Below are 23313 nucleotides of genomic sequence, written 5' to 3'. Positions count from 1 at the left end.
AGGTAATGTAGTAGTATTAGTTGCCTCCTGCTGATCCGCCGGAAACATGGGGTCTTCCACTGGTTCTGGTGGTTTGGGGTTAGGTAAATCCAAAGCCTTAATCAGTCTAGTTAACATTGCTGTAAATTTAACAAGGTCATCATTGACATTAGTCGCAGGACCTTTCTGTGTCGCACCATCAGGTGTGGGTAATTCATCATGTGATGAATCCGTCATGTCCATTCCCGACATATGGGCTTCATTATGATCATCTTGCTCTGACAGCGGTTCATCTAGCACAGCTACATCACCAGAAACTGCTGGTAAACGCCTATGTGTCCTTGGAACCCTGGGCTCATGTGGTCCCATATAAACTCCAGTAGGAACATTGGTAGATTGCCATTGATAAGGAGGTGGAAACCCTCCTGGTGGAAAACCTCCATAAAAGATGGGGCCTTGTGGTGTCATATGCCAGTAGCCTCCTTGAGGGAACCCCTCCCTCATCTCTCCCCTTGAACATGATGGTAAAGGGGAACAGCCTCTCACTCCTTGATCAGCTGGAATTCTGCTTCGTCTACTCCTTCCCCTTTGGCATCTCTTTTTTGCTCTGGGAGGGGAGGAGTCTGAGGAGGAGCCTGAAGAAGGACCAGAGGTGCTCCCTGAAGCTGAACGCTCCCGGCGCCGATGCCTTTCCACCTTCTCTCCCTCGGCGCCGGCAGCGCGGCGCGAAGGGGCTCTTGCCCGGCTTCGCACAACAGAACCGTCCTCCTTAGCCAAGGAGGGGCCTGGCGCATGGGAGGAGTCAGTGGGAGGAGCCTGGCATGACTCCTCCCTTGGAACTGTGATATAGGCCATGGGGGCAGCCGGCGCCGACAGCGTCGGCATCGGGGGAGTGGTTTGGCTCTCCCTCGCGTCTTGCGCATGCGTCAAACGGTGTTTTGCCGATCCCGGCTCCGACTCCTTCAGGGACGCATGCGAAGGGGTAGAGCCTTCCCCCATGGCCATCTCCTCGGCGCTCGCTGGCTGTTTTGGCTCAGCATGAGCTACTACCTTTTTGGCTGGAAGAAGAAGAAGGCCTGGAGCCTTTTCTTTTGTTTTTTTAACCTTCTTAGGCCGCGCCTTTACAGCAGAAGACGATTCAGGTAAGTTCTTTCCTGACGCTACGCCTTCATCGCCATTTTGCCTCTTTGCTGGTAATGGCGGAAGGAGTGCCTGCTCATAAAGAGCTGCTTTAAGTCTAATTTCCCTCTTCTTCCTCGTTTGAGGCGTGAAGAGTTGGCAGATATGACAGTTTTGAAGCATATGCCCTTCGCCAAGGCATACAATGCAAAGCGAATGCGCGTCGTTGTCAGGAAAATTAGCCTGGCAAGCTGTACAACGTTTAAAACCAGTTGTATGAGACATCTTCAATCCCACACACAGTTCTCCAGTAATAGAAGCTAGAGTCTCAATTGCCGTACTGCCTGTATGCGGCGGTTAAAGAGAACTGACCGTTAGCTGCACTTGGGGCTATTTATGTGCTCGGAGGTGGGCGTGGCTTAGCTAACGGTTTCAAAGAGTCTCGAGATTGTCCGATGCTGCCTGCGCGTGCGCAGGAATTACCATAGGTGCAAATCACAGGTGGTCACGAGGGGAAATTTTGGTTGCAAGATGTCAAAATAAATTTTGATAGCATTTGTTGATTAACATTTAAAAAGTGGTTTTAATTATTGTTTTAATGTATATGTTTATTTTACTACTAGCTGTTCCCTGACAGGCGTTGCTGTGGCCCAGTCTGTGTATATGTGTTTTGTGTATGGATATATGTGTATATGTGTGTGTATATATATTTATGTATATGTGTATATACACAAATATGTGTTTGTATGTGTGGTTTTGCGCATACATTGTAATGTAGTTTTTGTTTTTTGGCTTTTTAAGTCTCTTCTGCTGTGTTTTTCAGTGTCTTTATGAGTGACACACTCATTGGCCTGATTGGTGTATTGTGTCCAAATTTGGTGTCAATTCGCCCAGTGGTTTTTGAGTTATGTTAATCCTACAAACGAACATTACATTTTTATTTATATGTATGTATGTCTGCATGGCATCAAATTGCTGCCTATATGTGTAAGCTGCCTTGAGTCCCCTACGGGATTGAGAACGGCAGGGTATAAATATAGTAAATAAATAAATAAATAAATAAATAAATATACCTGCCCTGAAGTATGCTGTTGGAAGTAACTGGTTGTAGATCTCAATATGCTGAAGTTTGTAACACAGATCTTTCTTTACTGGTTAGTTCCAGTGAAGTCACTGTCAAGAGTTCCTATCACAGTTTCCCACAGAAGAAATTAAGATCCCATACCTCCTGAAGAGTTAGTAATGTATTCAGAATAGTTGGCAGTGTTGTTTGGACAACTCCATATCTATCTTCAGTAAATGAGGCTGCTACAAGATGTGATAAACCTTCAGAGAAATGAATACATTTTAATTCTCATGTGTTGCCATTTAGACAAGCATTATGCTACATCTCTGTCAGAGTTCTGAATTTAGACCAAAAAAATCAGTGCTCTTAACTCCTGTCCATCAGAATCACCTAGAAATTAGATATTGCCACCTGTAAGGTATCAAGCTTTGAGAATAGAAACAAAAGATGAAAGTTCTAGATATTATCTACTAGACCAAAATCTTCAGATTGATTTAGGTTGCCCTTCAAAGAGTAGCAAAGAACAGAACAACTAAATTGAGATAATTCAACTATACCCTCTTCAAGTCTATTGATATAGTAATAATAATAATAATAATAATAATAATAATAATTATTATTATTATTATTATTATTATTTTGTACCCCACCGAAAGGACTCAGGGTGGCTTATATATGGCACACATGCCAAGACAAAGCATAAAATAAACATAGTACAATACAATAAAGTTAAAAAACTATAGCATATAAAAACAACAGTTTAAAACTCAGAAAATCATCCAATGACCTATGGTGACAACTACCATAAGACATGGCCAAACTGTAAACAAGACAAGGGAATGGGATAGTGCAAATTGTAACTAAGGAACAGGGCATGGGATGAAAGTGAAGTATAGAACTATTATGGAGATTCTGCAATGGGATGTTCACAAAAGAAATGTATTGCTTATCACTACAGAACTCAAAGTCCTAAACACAAACAGGCCACCAGAAATCATTTATTTGCAGGCTATTTCAGATATGAACAGAGTGCTTACCTTCCAAAGCCCAAATGTGCATTTGGGTATCAGAAAAGAGATCCTGGATTGAGGCCTCCGGGTCCTAAGAGAGAGCAAAGTGTTCTATAGGTTCGTCAACCAGATCAACATGATGTTTCAAGCACTACCTTAATCATGCTAGCTGTAAAAGCATTCAGTCATAAGAACTCTGTGTGAAATTAATTCTGATAATAATTTCAATGCTTAATGTTTTAACCCACACTCCTCCTGACAGAAGAAACATCCCATGACTTCCTTGCAAAATGCTTAGTCAAATTAAACAGAACAACGATGGAAAGCAATATTTTGAAACAAAATCTTCAATTTGAAATACACTGGGTGGCTTTGGGTGAATCACCCTGTCTCAGAGGAAAGCAATGAGAATCCTGTCTTCTGAACAGGATTTCCCCTTAGAGTCACCCTAAGTCAGAAATGACTTGAAGTCACATAACAAAGCACTTGCTTCAATGTGTTCTAGTTGAACAGTTATAATGAATATATGCAACACAGCTGGGGGGGGGGGGTGGGGAAGGGCTCAGAGGAGACATGATAGGCATGTTTAAATATCTGAAAGGATATCATAAAGAAGAGGAAACAGGCTTGTTTTCTGCTGCTCTGGAAACTAGTACAAGAAGCCTAGATTCAAACCAAAGGAAAAGAGATTTCACCTAAACATTGGGAAGAACTGCCTGATGGTAAGACCTTTTTGGTAGTGGAATATGCTGCCTCCTCAGAGTGTGGCAAAAGTTCCTTCCTTGGAGGCTTTTAAACAGAGGCTGGATGGCCATCTGTCAGGGGTGCTTTGATTATGCTTTTCCTGCATGGCAGGGGGTTTATTATTAATATTATTAATTCATTTTTATTCGACTTTTCTCCCACAGGTGGGACTCAAAACTGACATAAAATACACATTCAGACAAAGACAAAGTAAAACAACTAACACAAATACTCAATTACCTAAATGATAAAAAATACATGAATAACTTACAACATATACATTAAAAATGCCCTAACCTCAGACCACTGAGGTAATTCATAAAACAAGGTTATATCCAAGATCCTAAAAGGCTCAATTGTCATTGGGCTGTGTCACATTGCCACGTACGATTAGCATTTAAAGAGGTAGATGTTACCGGCCGCTAATTGGTAGTTACCTATTATAATTCATCTGGGAAGGCCTGGCTCCACAGGAAGGTTTTAATTTGAGATCGAAAAGCCAGCAAGGAGGGAGCCTTTCTAGGAAGGGTGTTTCAGATCCGCAGGGCCACCACCGAGAAGGCCCTCTCTCCTGTTCCCATGAAGCGTGCTTGTGACGGTGGTGGGACCAAGAGATGGGCCTCTCCTGATGAATTCAAGGTACAAATGGGCTGGTAGGAGGAGATACGGCCCCTCAAGTAGGCTGGCCCAAAACCATTTAGGGCTTTATAGGCTAAAGCCAGCACTTTGAATTATGCACGGAAACAAACTGGCAGCCAGCTTCAGGAGCAATTAGATTGCATGACCCTTGCGGTCCCCTCCAGCTTTATTATTCTATTTAACAGTAAGACAGTAAAAATAACTTATTTCCAGATAATGTTAACTATATAATCATACACTCATCCTTACCTTTTTGATAAAATACGTAACCATTGCTCGTTTTGCCAAGAAACTTTTGAGCTGAAAAAAGATAAAGAAGCAAAGAATGTGTCTGACACATCAGAACAGTATGTGTTTCATTAAAAGTTTTGACCAAAAGAAACTAAATCTTTTGGCTACACTGACTGTCACACCAGTTCAAAAACAATTTAATTGGAATTATGGTAAAGTCCATCATGTTTTAAAGGGTATTCCAAGATGAGAAACAAACAAATTGTTGAGTAATGAATCACTTGGTTTATACCTGCTCTGACTTGCTCTGTAACCATATATAGAAATGATTTGGTGGCACCACTTCATTAGCACTTTTTGCAACAGGAATTATTGGGCGGGTTTCATATGGAGAGCCGGTCCATGGCATATCTACAAGAAAAAAATCCAGTTCATTTAAAAAAAAAACCTAAATAAATGTCTTGATAATCCACTAAAATAAAAGAGCTGAGAGCACCAGGAGAGTATGTTATTTATTTATTTATTTATTTATTTGCTTTATTTGTATACCACATTTTTCAGCCTATATAGGCGACTCAATGCGGTTTACATGCAATTAAAACACAACAATTACACAACAAAATCAATAGCATCAATCAACAACAATAACAAATCAAACATTGCCCCCGTAAAATCAGATCTGTTCTCATAATCCTTGTGCCATTTCTATGTTCCATTTACCATCTTCCTATGTTCAGTTGCACTGTTTAACCAAACGCTTGTTCATAAAGCCAAGTCTTGACCTTTCTCCGAAACGCCAGCAACGAAGGTGCCTGCCTGATGTCTGCTGGTAAGGCATTCCATAGCCGAGGGGCCACCACTGAGAAGGCCCTGTCTCTCGTCCCCGCCAAACGCGCCTGCGATGCAGGCGGGACCGAGAGCAGGGCCTCCCCAGACGATCTTAATGTTCTGGTCGGTTCATAGGTGGAGATGCGTTCATAGGTGGAGAGGTAAGATGTTAGACTCAGACATTATATAGAACACAGGTATCTATTAAGATACACAAAGTATTATGTTATTGCTGTTGAAAATTCAAATATGATGTCATATGACAGGTTTATTACTTCTAAACACAATATAGAGGACCAACTTCTCTTAGTCATTGATAAATGTCCATATTCATTAAAATAAACATAATAGCCCAATCTGTCTCACATTAGCAATTACAGTTAAAATCCCTTTTGAGCCATGAACCCGTTCTGAGCCCAACCCCATTCACATGGCTATTGTTGCACACTGCCTTAAGCTTATGGGACCATACATGCAGCAAATAAATAACGAACAGTGTTGAAACAAAAGAACTTCTACTACCTGAACTTGATGTCCATAATTTTGGTCCTCTTCTCATAATGTGGGGGCTTTGGATTGATCCATGCCAAGGAGAGGTTAACTCTACTAGTCCAGATTTGTGAGGAAAAGGACTAAAAGGTGACCCTACATTACTTCCCAGATCAGACACAGGTGATGTTTTAAAAGGCAACAAAGATGATTTAACCAGAGAAGGCATATGGGCTCGAGGAAGTAGGTTGGACCTTGGGGTCTGGAACAAGTTCTCTTGGACTGCTGATGCTACCAAGGAAAAAGATTGTAAGAGTAAGATTAGTAAGCTTTTTCCAAAGCCACATAGTCATATATTTCCTAAACATGCCATTTCAACTATTATCAGACTTGACATACTCTTACAATAGTGTTAATAAAACCCAGTATCTTTAGAGTATTTCATACACCTAAACTTTTGGTGATTAACCATGCAATCTGATATTGTTGCTATGCCTCAACATTTGCCCTTAGAGTATACCTCCTCCTCTCCTGTACGAAGACTTTTCTTGACCTCACGTCTGAAGAGTTTCTCCTTCACAAATAATCTGCTCCATCCCTATCTCATCCCGTGATTTTAGTTTTTAGCTTTAGTATTTTACTCTGTACATGCGGCCCGCTCACTGTCATTATCACATTCACTGTGTTATGATTTATTTCAATTTTATATTGTTTGCTGTATTTTTATGTTTTATGTAATTTATCTTGTTATTGTGTATGATTTAATTTCCTTTATTGTATTGTGTTGTTGGGCTTGGCCTCATGTAAGCCGCCCCGAGTCCCGATTGGGGAGATGCTGGCAGGGTATAAATAAAGATGATGATGATGATGATGATGACTATTATTATTATTTGCATGAGGGTACAAATCTAAGGCCCCTTCTGCACTGCCAGATAATTAAGGTTATCAAAGCAGAAAATCCATATTATCTGATTTGAACTGAATTATCTGAGCCTACACTGCCATGTAATCCAGTTCAAAGAAGATTATGTGGATTTGATACAGCTGTGTAGAAAGGTCCTAGGTAGCCTGTCCCTTAGAGATACTGTAATGATGCTAGCCACAGATAATGTACAATAAGGAAAAGACCAATCAAGTACAAGGAGCAGATATGTTTCCGTAAGTCTAGAATGGAGAAAGACTATAGAGACATACCTAGAATTCCCCAGTCCAAATCTACTATACATTTACCAAGGGTCCACTATTGGAAAACCAAAGAAAAACACCATTTCAATATAAGGAATTCCAACAAACATTCATCAGAATCTTAGCTTTTATTATACACAAACTTCCAAATACAAGTGAAAATGTTGTATTTTGCCTTTGGTAATGTTTCAATACAGGCAATCCCCAGAATTATGAACAATACAGTTTCCATGTTTGCAGTGCTGTATTAACCATTGTGCTTAGGTATGCTTTAGCACAGATCGCTGTTGACCCGAGGTGGGGATAGGGAGGTCTTCCTGGCAAAAAAGTATTTTTACGATGGATTTTGCTTATGTGGGGCAATTCTAAATTTGAAGGTGTTCTGTTTCAGAGTGATTACAGACATAATGATAGAGTTGTTAATCTATGGGAATGTGTCACAAAGCAGGCAGTGTAGGCCTACCAGGCCAACCTCCTTCATCACTTAATTAGCACAGGGTCTCATTTGTCCTAAATCCAGCACTGGATGTATTTAACTCAGGGATTGCCTGTAAACCATGAAATATACCGTAATTAACCTGTCCAATACCTGGAGAAGTAGGAGGTTGTCTTAAGTCTCCCACAGGCGGCTGTTTCAGACTCCCATTAGCAGCTGCAGCTTCTTGATGAACTATTAGTTTCTGTGTGAGATCATTAAGGAGGGTCAAGCAGTCCCTGGAAATGGAAGTCCAGTTGTGAGGATGTCCACCTGTAAGAAACAAGGAGAATGCATGTGATAGTAGGCACCAAGCAAAGACTGGCAACTGAAATAAACTATTGCAAAGCAGAGAATAGGCTTCTAAAACACCTACATATAATCCATATGTCTTTAGTTGTAAGATACCATTGATTGTAAGATGCACCCTAATGTCAATACCATCACCACCAACAATAAATACATAAGACACATCTGCGATTCGAAGACACACCTCATTTTTAGAGATGTTTATATAGGAAAAGTGAGTCTTAGAATTGAAAGAATACAGTACTGTAGTTGTTTCTTTTTAATGGTATTATTCCGCAACAAGGTAGAGGGAAAATGCAAGTATAATCTTCTAATTTAATGCGCACAATAATGCTGGCAAATAATTTGTATTAAGCATTTCCAAATACAATTTTTTTTAAAAAAAATGACACTAAGGGAATTGGAGGTGAGGGAAAGAGAGAAAAAATGGATATGGGGATAGTAGAGTTAGTTACGCCTTTACAAATGTCTAATATGTCGCAAAAAAAGAACAAAAAGGTAAGACTTGTTGGGGTGTGGGGGGTTCTTATACAATATTATCTCTGTTACATCTAAATCTTCATCTCTATTCCATTAACACACATTACATAAGATTGAAGATAGTAACAAATCTAATTTTAAGTCTAGTAATTGTATCTTGTTGCTTCTTATATTGTCTCATGTTCTTCATATTGTAGCAATTCATAATGTAGTTTTTTCTGTGTGTCTTACAATCAATGGCGATAAATTTGAAAAACAAAATAAATAGATCTTGCACAGATCTTTCACTAATTTTACTACTAATTTCATTCAATCACAAACTGCAACATAAAAATATAAAAGAATTATGTGTGAAAACAGTATATGATGAAACAAATTGAGATCATTTTTGGATTTAGAAAGCCAAATTCCTATATATTCAGCATACACTTAAAAAAAAGGTTTTATGGCCCTCAATTCTGCAGGGCTATGATGTTTGTGAGAACAGTGTGCAAAGTACTCAGATCAATCCAAAATAACATCCCCACTTTAGTAAATCTGCGACTGTGGCCAAATCACTGGGCTACAAAAGCAGCAACAATAGAATCAAAAGCTTGTTGTTGTGGTTAGCCGACGGTGAGTCAATCTGACTTATGGCAACTCCATGAATGAGAGACCTCCAGGTCACCCAGTCATCATTTGTAATTAGATTCTCATTTGATGTACCCTGCATCCCCATTTAACAAAGGGCTGATTGTGTTCTAAATACCTGGTTGGCTAAGGCTGAAGACCTCTTGACGGCGCACAGGGGAATACTGGGAGAGAAACATCAGGTCTTGTAAAGCCAAGAACTGCAGAGAAAAACATTGGAAAGTATTAAATTCTATCGAGTTGACCACATTTGCATTCTGATTTCCAGAGTTTTGCTCCTAGATGTTGCTAGACATAATATTTTACACTATTATTAAAATAATTTATGCTATTTCATTATGTTCTCATAAAACCCATAGTTTTGACTGGCAGAAAAGAATGCAAGCCATATTGTCTATGTATTTGTCCATTTAAGGAGACAATTATAATTTTTCTTTTTATTTACCTGTTACTTTAAAAATATACAGAAGGAAGACCCTCCAACTATGTGGGAAATGAATCACAACTCTAGCGCTGTGATTTTCGTCAGGCACCACAACAGATACTCTCAAAGCTATAGCTATTTTAGTTATTCAACCAAATCTAAACAAATGTACATAATTAGATTTATATAAATCTATGTTATAATCAACTAAAACGTTGCGTGGAAGGATTACCCATAACACATGAATGAGCTGCTATAGATGTAGCATAGAGATAAAGCACTGAAGAAGATTTTGTCAGCCTTAGTAAGGATGGAGTAAAAATATCACAGACCTAAGAAAGTAAGGGAAAACCATTCAAAGGAACTTGAGGAAAAAGGGAGTAGGGCAGGAAAAGTGGAAGCAAGAGGGTAAAATGTGGAGAAGGTACACAGGTGAGGAAATATGAAGTTTCCATGTTGCTGTGAAACACCAGCCAGATCCTAGTCTGTAGGCCTCCCATATGAACTATGTAACTATAGTGTGACATTCAAACTTTTATGAACATTCTTGTGTAACTTATATTATAATAAACAAGCATACTGAAATTCTAGATATCGTACTATGTTCATACCTTTAAAAGAGAGGGAGGGTTGCTGTTTAGGATTTTAGGTAAACACTGGTCTGCTTCTTCAGTAAAAGTTGCCTGAACAGGAAAGTGATGGGCCTAAAAACGAAACATACACACACTGGTGCTACAGCAAGCATGAGAAACCACCTTCATCCATTAACACTAAAATATAATCACATAATTTGCAATCAAGGTAATGTGCAGTCAGCCAGGCTTGATAGCAAAAAAGGAAGGATGAATTCTTCAATGGGAAACAGATGAACCTTAGCGCAATGTTTTCTGCTGCATTTTAATAAGAGAACATATTTTCTATGTTCTTCTAAAGACAAACACTATAATAGCAGCAGAGACCCTCCAACCACACAGCACTGGACATTTTCCCCCAAGATGGCACCCTACAAGGGATGAAGGGATTAGTAGTCTAACACTGCTTCTTAAACTGTGGATCCTGATCTCAAATGCGGTCATTTTAGTTTGGGGTATCAAACTCATTTTCACCGAGGGCCACATGAGCCTTAAGGTTGCCTTCAAAAGGACATTGAATCCATGGATGAAGAATGGATAGAGGGCCAACTATAATAGATTTACATAGTAGTTTGTGCTCTTTAGTTTTTACCCAATTTGTGTCCCCTGATGTTACTGAATAATAACCCTTGTCACTTTTGACTATCCACCATTCAGACTGGAGATAATGGGAATCGTAATCCAACAGCATTTGTGGCTCTGAAGTTGGAGAAAGGTCAAATGACATTTTAACATCAGACACCATATCCGCAAGCCTTGTATGTGAATCCAAACCCCATTCTCCTGACTAAACAGAACAAACTGTGGCCTTTCAAATGTTACTATATCACAACTCCCATCAGCTCTAGTCATGAATACAGGAGTTGTAGCCCAGTATCTAGAGGGCCACACAAAATGACATGGAGGGCCAGATTTGGCCCAGGGGCCTTGAGTTTCACACATGTGCCTTAGTTCAATGTTGGTGCCACAAAATTTATTTATTTATTTATTTATTTTGGACATTTATATCCCGCCCTATCTCGACCTCCGCAGAGGGACTCAGGGCGGCTGACAACAAAAACATAAATATACATCTTAGGTAAAAACAGTATAAAACATTATAAAAACATAATTAAAAACGTAAAATATTAGAACAATCGCCAGAATTAAATCGCCGTCCTACACAGTCCGTTCGAATCCATCAGAGTCCATTAAACCATAGCCCTACCATCACGTCGGTCTAGTCCATACAGGACTGATCACACAGCTAGGATTTCACCTTTTCCGGAAGGCCAGGAAGGAAGGAGCGGATCTGATTTCACTTAGGAGGGAGTTCCATAGCCAAGGGGCCACCACAGATAAGGCCCTGTCTCTTGTTCCCACCAACCGCAATTGTGATGATGGGGGGACAACGAGCAGGGCCTCCCCGGACGATCCTAAGGTCCTAGGTGGTTCATAGTGGGAGATACAGGTAAACTGGTTCAGAACCGTCAAGGGCTTTATAGGCCAACGCTAGCACTTTGAATAATGCTCGGAAGCTAATAGGCAGCCAGTGGAGCTGGAGTAGCAAGTGCATTGTGCACTCTCAATATTCCGTTCCTGTGAGCAACCTGGCTGCCAAGCATTGGACTAGCTGAAGCTTCCAAACAGTCTTCAGAGGCAACCCTACGTAGAGTGCGTTGCAATAAATATTTGGCAACTGTAAAAAGTTTCTGAATGCCACCCACTTTACACTGGACTTTGCAGAAAATGCTTCAGAAAGGAGCATTTGCAAATGCTGATTTATCATCAATCAATGTTTGATTTATATACCTATTTTATACATATATATACTTCCAGTCATGTAAAAAAAATTCAGATGGAATGGAATCATGAGTGGAACTAGTTTAAGGATCTCTAATCTAATACATCCAAAGGGTGTTGGGCTGGGGAAGGCCAGTATATGATGTCTGGCACCCACCTCGGTGGCAAAGATTCTGAAAAGCAGCCAGGCAAGGTACCACGTCATCAGAAGAAACAGGCCACACAGCCAGCTGTGGTACAAAAGGGACAAATCCAGGAGGCCGCCTACTGTGTTAAGAAGAGGAAGTTTCCTAAAACAAAACAAAGAAACACAATTGAGGGGAAAGGTTTTCTGTAACACATACCTTAGTATAAATTTATTTTTTCTAATACAAAGCTAGAAACAATAGCTATATTAAAACAAGGTGCATCTACACTGTGGAATTAATGCAGTTTGACAGACACTTTAACAGACAAGGCTCAATGCTGTGGAATCAGAGTACTGGTGCACAATCAAACTTCAAATCCCAGGATTCAAGAGCATTGACCCATGGCCATTAAAGTGACATCAAGCTGCATTAATTTTATAGTGTAGATGCAGTCTATGATGGTACTTAAAAGAGAGTCTAGAAACATGCAATAAAAGACAAACTCAGACTGGTGTAGAAGGTGTATAAATAGCATTTCCATCAGCTTATTTGACTTGAAGCTCCATTAAATTTAGAATTGGTGTTAATATCTAAGAATTTCCATTGCCTAAGCCCAACAAACCACATCAATATTTTTTTGCAACCTGTAAAATGACTAGAAATACCTCTTTTATTCACACACTGTTAATTAAGAAAGAAAAATAACAGTAACATTTTCAGATACTAACCTATCAGTTTGAAGGTTCATTGTGGTAATTATCCACGTCCTTGGAATAGAACCTAAAGTACCACAAACAGAAAAATCAAGCTGTACAAAAACAGGCATATAATACTTTTTGATCTTTAAAGAATAATTTTCCTTGTAAAAAATATGTTACATTTAATAACCTTTTGGAGGGAAAATCTGGGAATTTGAGATTAAATTAATTTTATTCTATGTTAACATAACTGTTTATATAACAATGATAATAGTCAACGTCATCATATTCCGTGAATACCCAGTCTAATGACACATAGTCACCTCAAGCTAAAAGCCCTTCCATGCTAGTCAGTCCCTGTTCCAGTTACTATGTTTGATCCAGATATGTTTAGAGTAAGTCCACTGAAATCCCTGGGATTTGAATTAGCCATGACTAATTTGTCCATTGATTTCAACAAGTCCACTGTAAACATGACTAAGTCTGAATCAATCCAGTATAAGGACACCCTCCTAAAAGACTATTGTTCAATCCATATTACATCTGTTCCAATGTGCTCTACTTGGAGAGCATATCTCTGAGTCCCCTCAGGGAGAGAGGGTGGAATATAAATAAAGTTTATTGTTATTATTATTCCCCTTATGTTACACAGCCCAACAAAGATATATATATTGGTGTCTTGGTTTTTAGGTCTGCTCCTGGGATTACAGGCAGTCCCCAAGTTACAAACAATTATGGGCAACCACAGAAAAACGGCAGCAGTAGAGACTGAAAGATGCATAAGAGATCCTAAGAACCCACTGGACACATTTTTCAGCAGACTTCATGCTTAATACAAACAATACAAAATAACTATCAGCATGTGGAACTTTATCTCCTGATTCGCTTTGACTTTTCATATGTGGTTATCAATTCTTTCTTTGATCTCAATACTACTAAACATTAGTTATCTCACATGGCAGGATGTCTAAAGGAAGAACCATTTTGCCATTTCTGTACTCCAGACCACTTTCTTCTTAGATTAGTCACCCAGAAGTTTCTGGAAAGCAACGCGTATTTTACTTTGGAAGAGATCTCAACCTTAGGATTGTTTACAGAAAAGTGAGCAAGGGAAATCTTACCAAATATCCAGTAGACCACACAGAAGTTCCTAACCATATAAAGTGACTCCACACAACTATGCTTTGCCAGGAGGGGAAGGGATCGTCTGAAGCGCAGGAATTTGTATTGCTGAAAAAGATGGTACAAATGTTTGAAGAGAGAAGAGTTTCAAAAACATATCCACATAGCACTTGTGATTTGGAAGGGTGGCCTCATTTTAAATTAGAATTCATTTCCGAGATATCACCTGCACTGAATCTCCCAACAAAGCTAATAAGGTAACCTTGGCTTATTTCTGCATTTCTAATGGTTCTCAGAATTTTATTTATGTATTATTTATTATATAAATTATTATTATTTATTATACATCAGCATTTTTAAATTGATCAGCAACAGAAGTATTTAGGCATTGTAAGAAAACATTAAAAACATAGAATACTAACCATGTACAAGAGAGAGCACATAATAAATAGATCAAGCCAGTAGCGGGGAAAAGAAGCAGCATCTAATATTAAAATTAAAACTGACAAAGAATGCCAGTGATCCAAAAACATTTTTAAAAGATCTTATAGCACCAGGGAGAATTTTGTGAAAGCATCACCCAGTGTCTCACAGGCCATTCTGTAGATCTAATCTATTACATGTGGGGCATTGCTTATGAAATAATCCTTCCTGAACTCAACTTGCTGTTAAGGTTCTTCCCTCCACTCCACATCTGCAAGCAGTAATTAGGGGAAAGGCAAAAGAAAGAATAATCCAATAATCCATCTTACCCAACACATAAACAACACTCCCGCTGACCTTTCTGCACCTACCTGTATGACTGGGAATGGAAGGTAGTTCAAATGGTTGACAAGATACCGGAAGCTGTAGCTGTAACCCATAAAAGCACCAAGGAGCAAGAGAAAGAGGTGGTATTCATTCAGACACATATGCAGATCAGCATCAGGGGCACTAAAGCAAAAAATAGTTCCTTTAATTAATTTAATTCCGCAAGAAAATATATATATATGCCACAACTCAGCCTTATCCTTAGAATTTTGAGTTTTTAAAAAATGGAACAAATCCTACGAAAGTTGTTTGCACATTTTAATGCTAAAGCAATCTATTTTTTACAGTGATCATATTTGTTTTCTGTTAAACAAATTAACACAGCTATCCAAGAGTATGGGAAAACTGAAGCAACAGGAAGTAATTTCCTCCATCTCTGCTTGATGCAGGAAAAATTATATCCATGGATTCTGCTGCCACTGATTCAACCACCTAGGAATGAAAATAATCAGAACAAAAAATCCCAAAAGCAAACCTTGTTGGTTTATATAAGGGGTGCCTTATAATGCATATAATGAATGGAATTAGATCTGCCCCCTCCCTCCTGACCTTTAGGAAGCTAGTGAAAACCTGGCTGTGGAACGAGGTCTTTGCGGAATTATGGTTGAGACCAGTAATCGACCAAAGTTATTGACCACAATATATAGACTGAATATACGGACTGAGTTGGACATGTTTTATCTTGGCAAATGACTTTTATGTAATTTATCTTATATGTAATTGTTAATTTACTGTCGATGTATGATGTTTTAGATTTTTACTGTTAGCATTGAATCCTTGCTCTCAGTCAGTCTGAATTTCTCTACGGAGGTAGAGAAGATCGGGATATAAAATTTTTAAATAAATAAATAAATAAAGGGAGTTTAACATCCATGGATTCCTGGCCCCGAACCGCAGTGGAAACCAAAGACCCATTGTATCTCTTAGATCAGTGTTTCTCAACCTTCTCAACCCCTTTATACAGTTCCTCATGTTGTGATGACCCCCAACCATAAAATTATTTTTGTTGCTACTTCATAACTGTCATTTTGCTACTGTTATGAATCATAATGTAAATATCTGACATGCAGGATGTATTTTCAGTCACTGGACCAAATTTGGCACAAATACATGATATGCCCAAATTTGAATACTGGTCTTTTTTTAATGCCTGAACTTTGAATACTGGCCTTTTTTGAATGCCTGGGTGAGAAAATGCTGATGGTAGCCTCTGCCTCCCTGAGTCAGGACTTGCACTTTCTTCTCTCTACAGATCGATCCTCAGATTTTCCATGGGTCATATCAAAATCCATAAGTTTGGACCCAAAACTTGCCCTCGACTTATACACAAGTATATATAATACTTCCTCAAGATTAAAAAAAGTTGGGTTGCCAGATCATTATTTGCCTCCTGTCTATATTTGAAACAAGTCACGTTTGGGGAAAAAAACATCTATCATTTGAGAGTATTTTTATATTTATTTTCACAAGAAGTGATGTTTGTAAAAATAGCACTCTAACCACCAAGAACCCACCTTTCTGTTTTTGTGCAGGGTACAGACAGAAGCAGAAACTTCCCTTTCGTCATAATGGCAGCACACCAAGCCACCAGCATCCCCATGACAGCGTGAGCAACTGAATGGATCACCTGCTGCGGGTGGATAATCTTACTGATCAATGCCAATCGAAAGCAAGGAATGGAAGGCACCACTGCAACATAAGGAAAACAGCATTAGGCACTACCTGCCCCAAATCAAGGCAAAAAAGTCTCAATTTAGACACATTTGAAACATTATTATTTATTTATTTATTATTTGCATTTGTTAACCGCCACTCTCAGCCCGAAGGCGACTCGTGGCGGTGTACAGAACATAGAACATAAAGACAACAATTACAATAGATTAGGACTATAACATACATCTTACTAACACACAGCTAATTAAGCTAAAAATCCGCTTCGTCTTGTTTGAATCATAATCAATCTCGTAGTCATAGTCCATTCCGGTGGTCATTCCAAGAAAACAAAGCACTTAATTGAAAGCCTTATCGAAGAGCCAGGTCTTCAGGCCCCTGCGGAAGGCCATGAGGGAAGGCGCCTGTCTGATTGCAGCAGGGAGGGAGTTCCACAGCCGGGGGGCCACCACCGAGAAGGCCCGTTCTCTAGTCCCCGCCAGGCGTGCCTGTGAGGCAGGCGGGACCGAGAGAAGGGCCTCCCCGGACGATCTCAAGGTCCTCGTGGGCTCGTAGGCCGAGATGCGGTACTCAAGGTATTTTGGGCCGGAACCGTTTAGGGCTTTGTAGGTTAGCACCAGCACCTTAAATTGGGCCCGGTAGCTGATCGGCAGCCAGTGGAGCTGGGACAGCAAGGGCGTTGTGCGCTCCCTGCGTCCCGCTCCGGTTAACAACATGGCTGCCGCGCGCTGGACTAGCTGGAGCTTCCGGGCCGTCTTCAAGGGCAGCCCCACGTAGAGAGCGTTGCAGTAGTCGAGGCGGGATGTGACCAAAGCGTGTACCACCGTGGCCAAGTCAGACTTCCCAAGATACGGGCGCAGCTGGCGCACGAGCCGAAGCTGTGCAAATGCTCCCCTGGTCACCACTGAAACCTGGGGATCCAGGCTCAACGATGAGTCCAGGGTCACACCCAAGCTGCGAACCTGTGCCTTCAAGGGGAGTGCGACCCCGTCCAGCACAGGCTGTAACCCTATACCCTGTTCGGCCTTGCGACTGACCAGGAGTACCTCTGTCTTGTCTGGATTTAATTTCAGTTTGTTCGCCCTCATCCAGACCGTCACAGCGGCCAGGCACCGGTTCAGGACTTCGACAGCCTCCTTAGTAGCAGGTGGGAAGGAGTGACAGAGTTGGACGTCATCTGCGTACAGGTGACACCGCACCCCGAAACTCCGGATGATCTCACCCAGCGGCTTCATGTAGATGTTAAACAGCATGGGGGACAGTATGGAGCCCTGAGGAACACCACAGGTCAAAGGCTGTGGTGTTGAACAGGAGTCCCCCAACAACACCTTCTGGGTACGACCCTCCAGAAATGACTGGAGCCACCGCAAAGCGGTGCCCCCAAGGCCCATCTCTGCAAGGCGTCCCAGAAGAATACCGTGGTCGACGGTATCGAAGGCCGCTGAGAGGTCCAGAAGCACCAACAGGGACACACTCCCCCTGTCTAGCTCCCGGCGCAGATCATCCACTAAGGCGACCAAGACCGTCTCGGTACCATGTCCCGGTCTGAAGCCAGACTGTGCCGGATCCAGATAATCCGTGTCTCTCAAGAATACCTGGAGTTGTGAGGCCACCACGCTTTCCATGACTTTGCCCAGAAAGGGAAGATTGGAAACTGGCCGAAAGTTGTCAAATCTAGTGGGGTCCAGTGATGGTTTCTTCAACAGCGGCTTTATAATAGCCTGTTTTAGGCTCGCTGGAATCGTGCCTTCCCGAAGGGAGGCATTAACCACCACCGTTACCCACTCAGCCAATCCCCCTCTGGCCTCTTTCAGAAGCCAGGATGGGCAGGGGTCTAGGATGGACGTGGTAGGCCTCATTCCTCCAAGTATCTTGTCCACATCCTCGGGTTTCACAAACTGAAAAGAATCCATCAAAATAGGACAAGCAGGTGCTTGTGTCACATCCACAGAGACTGCATTTAATGTGGCGTCCAGCCCAGAGCGGATCAAGGCGACTTTGTCTGCAAAGAACCGAGCAAATGCTTCACAGCGCGTGGCCGAGTTGTCAGGGCTCCCACCTAAGATAGGGGGAGTTAAAAGACCTCTGACAATCCGAAACAACTCCGCCGGACGGTTTTTTGCAGACGCAATAGTAGCCGCAAAGAAGGTTTTCTTTGCGGCTTTTATTGCCGCGGCATATGCCCTTAGAAAGGACACAAACCGTGCTCGATTTGGCTCGCTTGGGTCCGAGCGCCACACGCTCTCTAGTTCCCTCTTCCTTCGCTTCATCGCTGCCAGCTCCTCAGTGAACCAAGGAGCTGGTTTAGCTCGGTTACTTGAGAGGGGACGTTCCGGAGCGATCCTGTCAATTGCCCTGGTCATCTCCCCATTCCAGAGAGCGACCAAGGCCTCGACATGGTCACCTACCGAGGTGGCGGGAAAATCCCCAAGAGCCGTCAGGAATCCGTTCGGATCCATAAGCCTCCTGGGGCGGACCATCTTAATGGGTCCTCCACCCTTGCGGAGGTTAGGGGGCGCAGTGAGCCTGAATCTGATCAGGAAGTGGTCGGTCCATGGCAACGGAGAGATAGACAACTCCTCCACACCGCCACCCTGCTCCCATCCCTGGCAGAAAACCAAGTCCAATGTGTGTCCAGCACAGTGGGTGGGGCCAGTTATTTGCTGGGACAGCCCCATGGTTGCCATGGCAGACATGAAGTCCTGAGCCGCTCCTGTGAGGGTCGCCTCGGCATGGATGTTGAAGTCCCCCAGCACAAGAAGCCGTTGGGACTCCACCACCAGGCTCGAGACCACCCCCGCTAGCTCAGGCAGGGAGACTGTAGTGCAGCGAGGTGGACGGTACACTACAAGAATCCCTATTCTGTCCCGGTCACCCACCCTCAGGTGGACGCATTCGAAATTTGTGGTCTGCGGGATGGGACTCCTGGTCAGATGGATGGAATCTCTATAGACCACTGCGACCCCTCCTCCCCGTCCTCCGGCTCTTGGTTGGTGTTGCACGGAGAAACCTGGAGGACAAAGCTGGGAGAGGTTTACGCCCCCCGCTTCATCCAGCCAGGTCTCCGTGATGCACGCCAGATCTGCCCGCTCTTCCAGGATTAAGTCCTGGATCCAGGTCGTTTTTCCGTTGACAACCATCTTTCTCTGATTTATGTTTACAAGAGTACAAAATATTCTAGGAAGTTTTCCTCAAAGAAGATATGATGGTTTTCCAAGCATCCTAAGCATCTTAAAAGGGACAGATAGAGGACAATGTGAAATGAGATAAAAATTTGGATTTATGGGCAGCTCTGAGTTATTTAATATTTATGAAAATATTTATGAAAAAAGAGTTTAAAAATATAATAAAGGCCAAGTTTATTGTTACACAGTGAAATAAAGCAGACCTAAAGCAGAGTTGAAACACAATTCAGCATAAAGCAATAGTCTCAGAGAAAGCTATCAGTACATTCAGTTCAACTCACCTGCATGAAATTCAACATTGAAGATATTTATTACCACGATCACCACAGACATCAGTAGTATGCAAAAGAACACATAGGAGGTATATAAGTCATTGAATGAATCTAAAATAGAAAGTCGTAAGGAGAAAATTAACATTTGAAAATGCGGTACTGTACGAAAATTCTAGATAATATGGATTGACAGAAAGGTAAATAAATGGTTCCAAGAGCAAATGAAGCCTGACCACTCTCTATCACACTCTGGAGATACCATAAAACAACAGACTCATTTACACTGCAGAATTAATGCAGTGTGACACCACTTTGACTGTTGTGGCTCAATGCAACGAAGTCATGGGAGTTGTGGTTTTGCAAAGTCTATATCTTTTTGGGATCTTTGAGGTGTTTTATTTATAGGGGCATGATAAATCAAAGCCCACTTGATGGTAAATAACAATGAAATTATTTTTCAGAAAATATTATATAGCGGTGCTATTAGAAGGGAGAGAGGAGAGCACACAAACCAAGAACCAGCTCATACTTATCAATCTCACCATGATTTAGCACAGACTTCTCCAAGTATTGGACTGCAACTCCCATTATGTGAACAAACTCAGTCATAGTTTATTCTTGTTGGGACACAGCTGGATCACACCAGACTAAAGAAGTCTGGTCTAGCAAGACATATGTAGATGGTCACTGAACAGTCTTTAAATCAAGCCATTCCTTCTCTCTCATCCCTTTATTGGGCTGTTATTAAGAATTACCAAGGCAATGTACACTTTGATGTGAACGCCCTCAAAGATGAACATGCAACATAAATGGAGAAGCATTTGAATTTCTCATACAGGGTGTAGTACATACTTGTGATCCATTGTATAGGGTGGAGAAGGTCAATACTGCTGATGGTGACGAAGACAGCAACACAGAGAGGAAGCAGAAGCAGAGACCAAACAATAGTTGAAGCGGCTCTCCATCCCAAGATCTAGGGGAAAAAACAGAAACTTTAAAAAGCCCTTTCCTTTGGATGAATCTACACTCTAGAATTAATAGTTTGAGGCCACTTTAACTGCCATGGCTCAATGCTATGGAATCATGGAAATTGTAATTTGGTGAGGCACCAGCACTCTGTTAGAGAAGGCTAATTGTTATCTGAACTGACGAATTCCCGCAACAATTGTATCTGTTAAATGATTTTCAAATGTTTATTTATGTTTTATTTTATAGTTGGTTTTATATGATATGTATGAGTTATTTGTATTGATTTTAAAAAGTTGTGAGCAGCTCTGGGTTCCATTTAGGGAGAAAAGCTGAACATAAATAAAGATTTATTATTATTATGAAGGAGAAATGCTCTTATAATTATTTATTTGTTGACAGTACTTATATTCCGCCTTTCTCACAGGGCGGATCACAGGACACATATCCGGCAAACATTCAATGCCAATTATACTGTACAATGACAAGACAGACAACATATAAAGGTATATACAGCCTTTTTCTCAACATTCAGCATCTTTGGAGGCTGTGCTCGGTTCTGGCCACAGGGGGTTTGTCGCTCCATTTCTTTGCCGAAAAGCTTTTTTTTGTTTGTAAACTTTCCTTCAAAACATCGTGCCTAAAATACCTCCCTGCTTAATGCACTTCCTATTTATCTACACACATTGCTGTTTTCGATCCCCAAGGTGGGTGGGGATCTTGGAGCTGAAGGTCAGGAGCTCACCCTGAAATGGCTTCGAACTGTCAATCTTTCTGTTGGCATACTGGAAGGGTTTGGTGGGCACTGACCTTGAGTTTGGGAGTTGTAGTTCACCTACATCCAGAGAGCACTGTAGACTCAAACAACGATGGATCTGGACCAAACTTGGCACGAATACTCAATACGCCCAAATGTGAACACTGGTGGAGTTTGGGGAAAATAGACCTTGACATTTGGGAGTTGCAGTTGCTGGGATTTATAGTTCACCTACAATCAAAGAGCATTCTGAACCCCACCAACGATAGAATTGGGCCAAACTTCCCACACAGAATCCCCATGACTAACAGAAAATACTGTGTTTCCTGATGGTCTCTGGGGACCCCTCTGACACCCCCAGGGGTCCCGACCCCCAGGTTGAGAAATGCTCCCATAGACAATATATTATCTAAAGACACAGGACACTGTGAACAATGCACAACCTTCAATGCAACAGGTTCTCGAGCTCATACATACTCATAGCTTGAAAACTTGGCTGTTCCAGTGCACCTTTAATGAATGAATGAACAATAAACCCTGACCTGACCTGACCTGACTAAACCCTGCATATAAAGCCCTCTGAAGCACTTTAGTTTACCTGGTAGCGCAATTAAACCCTACTTCGTCCCTCGGATCCCCTGTCCAGATACATTACATTGCTCTCTCACCCAGTGTTTTTAAACTTTTAATTTTTGCAACCGGCCCTGCCTAATGTGATCTATTTTCTGTGTTCAAATATTGTGATTTTATATTGTTTAATATGTTTATTTATATTGTTTCTTGTATTTTATTTTCTTATATTTTACTATTGTATTCTTATGTTGTATACTAGCCGTCCCCTGTCATGCGTTGCTGTGGCCCAGTCTGTGTATATGTGTTTTGTGTGTGTATATTTGTGTATATGTGTGTGTTTGCGTATATATATGTGTGGGTTTGCGCATGCACTGTAGCATCTTTTTCCCTTTTAAGTCTCTTCTGTTGTGTTTTTCAGTGTGTTTGAGTGATGGTCACTCGTTGGCCTAATCGATGTATTTTGTCCAAATTTCATGTCAGTTTGTCCAGTGGTTTTTGAGTTATGTTAATCCCACAAACAAACGTGGCATTTTTATTTATATAGATTTGCATTGTTGTATTGCTGGGCTTGGCCTCACGTAAGCCGCCCTGAGTCCCCTTGGGGAGATGGTGGCAGGGTATAAATAAAGTTTTTTTATTATTATTATTATTAGCTGTACCTACATAGACTGTAGAATGAATGCGGCCTGACACCACTTTGACTGCCATGGCTCATTCCTATGGAGTCAAGGGAGCTGCAGTTCTACAAGGTCCCCAAACGACAACTCCCAGATTCCCATAGCATTGGGCCATGACAGTTCAAGTGGTGCCAGATCACATACTTATATTCTATAAGGCGGGTGTCCCCTGTGGCTCTTATGAACACGTGTCTCACAGGTATTTGCCCAGCATTCAGACGTGATTGAGCTGTACACGTGTCTCTAGTACAACCGTCAGGCCATACATACGTTTAGCCGTTCCCGCGTGGAATAAAGCATCCTTTTCCCGGGCAGAAGGCGGAATGGGGCCGGAGACGCCCCCCGGATGCGATCCCGGCAGGCCTTGCCGCTCGACCAATAGGAGCCCGGGAGCACGGTGACGTATTTCGAAACGCACCAACCAGGACCTCA

General features: G+C 41.5%; 1 protein-coding gene across 1 annotated transcript in view; it reads right to left on the bottom strand.

Annotated features, from left to right (window-relative positions):
• NDC1 (NDC1 transmembrane nucleoporin) overlaps nucleotides 1-23307 on the bottom strand; it is a 30306-nt gene extending 6999 nt beyond the window's left edge. Inside the window, exons 1-16 of the mRNA XM_060773540.2 lie at nucleotides 23152-23307; nucleotides 20761-20881; nucleotides 19918-20019; nucleotides 16295-16469; nucleotides 14765-14903; nucleotides 13970-14078; nucleotides 12879-12930; nucleotides 12180-12312; nucleotides 10220-10312; nucleotides 9303-9384; nucleotides 7880-8038; nucleotides 6139-6396; nucleotides 5081-5199; nucleotides 4807-4857; nucleotides 3202-3265; nucleotides 2324-2424 (exon numbers count right to left, since the gene is read on the bottom strand). Coding sequence (XP_060629523.2) covers nucleotides 2324-2424; nucleotides 3202-3265; nucleotides 4807-4857; nucleotides 5081-5199; nucleotides 6139-6396; nucleotides 7880-8038; nucleotides 9303-9384; nucleotides 10220-10312; nucleotides 12180-12312; nucleotides 12879-12930; nucleotides 13970-14078; nucleotides 14765-14903; nucleotides 16295-16469; nucleotides 19918-20019; nucleotides 20761-20881; nucleotides 23152-23181 — 1788 coding nt within the window. The 5' untranslated portion in view covers nucleotides 23182-23307. The remainder of the gene's footprint in view (nucleotides 1-2323; nucleotides 2425-3201; nucleotides 3266-4806; nucleotides 4858-5080; nucleotides 5200-6138; nucleotides 6397-7879; nucleotides 8039-9302; nucleotides 9385-10219; nucleotides 10313-12179; nucleotides 12313-12878; nucleotides 12931-13969; nucleotides 14079-14764; nucleotides 14904-16294; nucleotides 16470-19917; nucleotides 20020-20760; nucleotides 20882-23151) is intronic.
• Nucleotides 23308-23313: the final 6 nt, after the last annotated feature.

This window comes from Anolis sagrei, chromosome 4 (assembly GCF_037176765.1).
Source record: "Anolis sagrei isolate rAnoSag1 chromosome 4, rAnoSag1.mat, whole genome shotgun sequence".
NCBI classification, from domain to species: Eukaryota; Metazoa; Chordata; class Lepidosauria; order Squamata; family Dactyloidae; genus Anolis; species Anolis sagrei.
The sequence above is the reverse complement of the archived record's forward strand: the minus strand, read 5'-3'. Positions and strand labels throughout refer to the sequence as shown.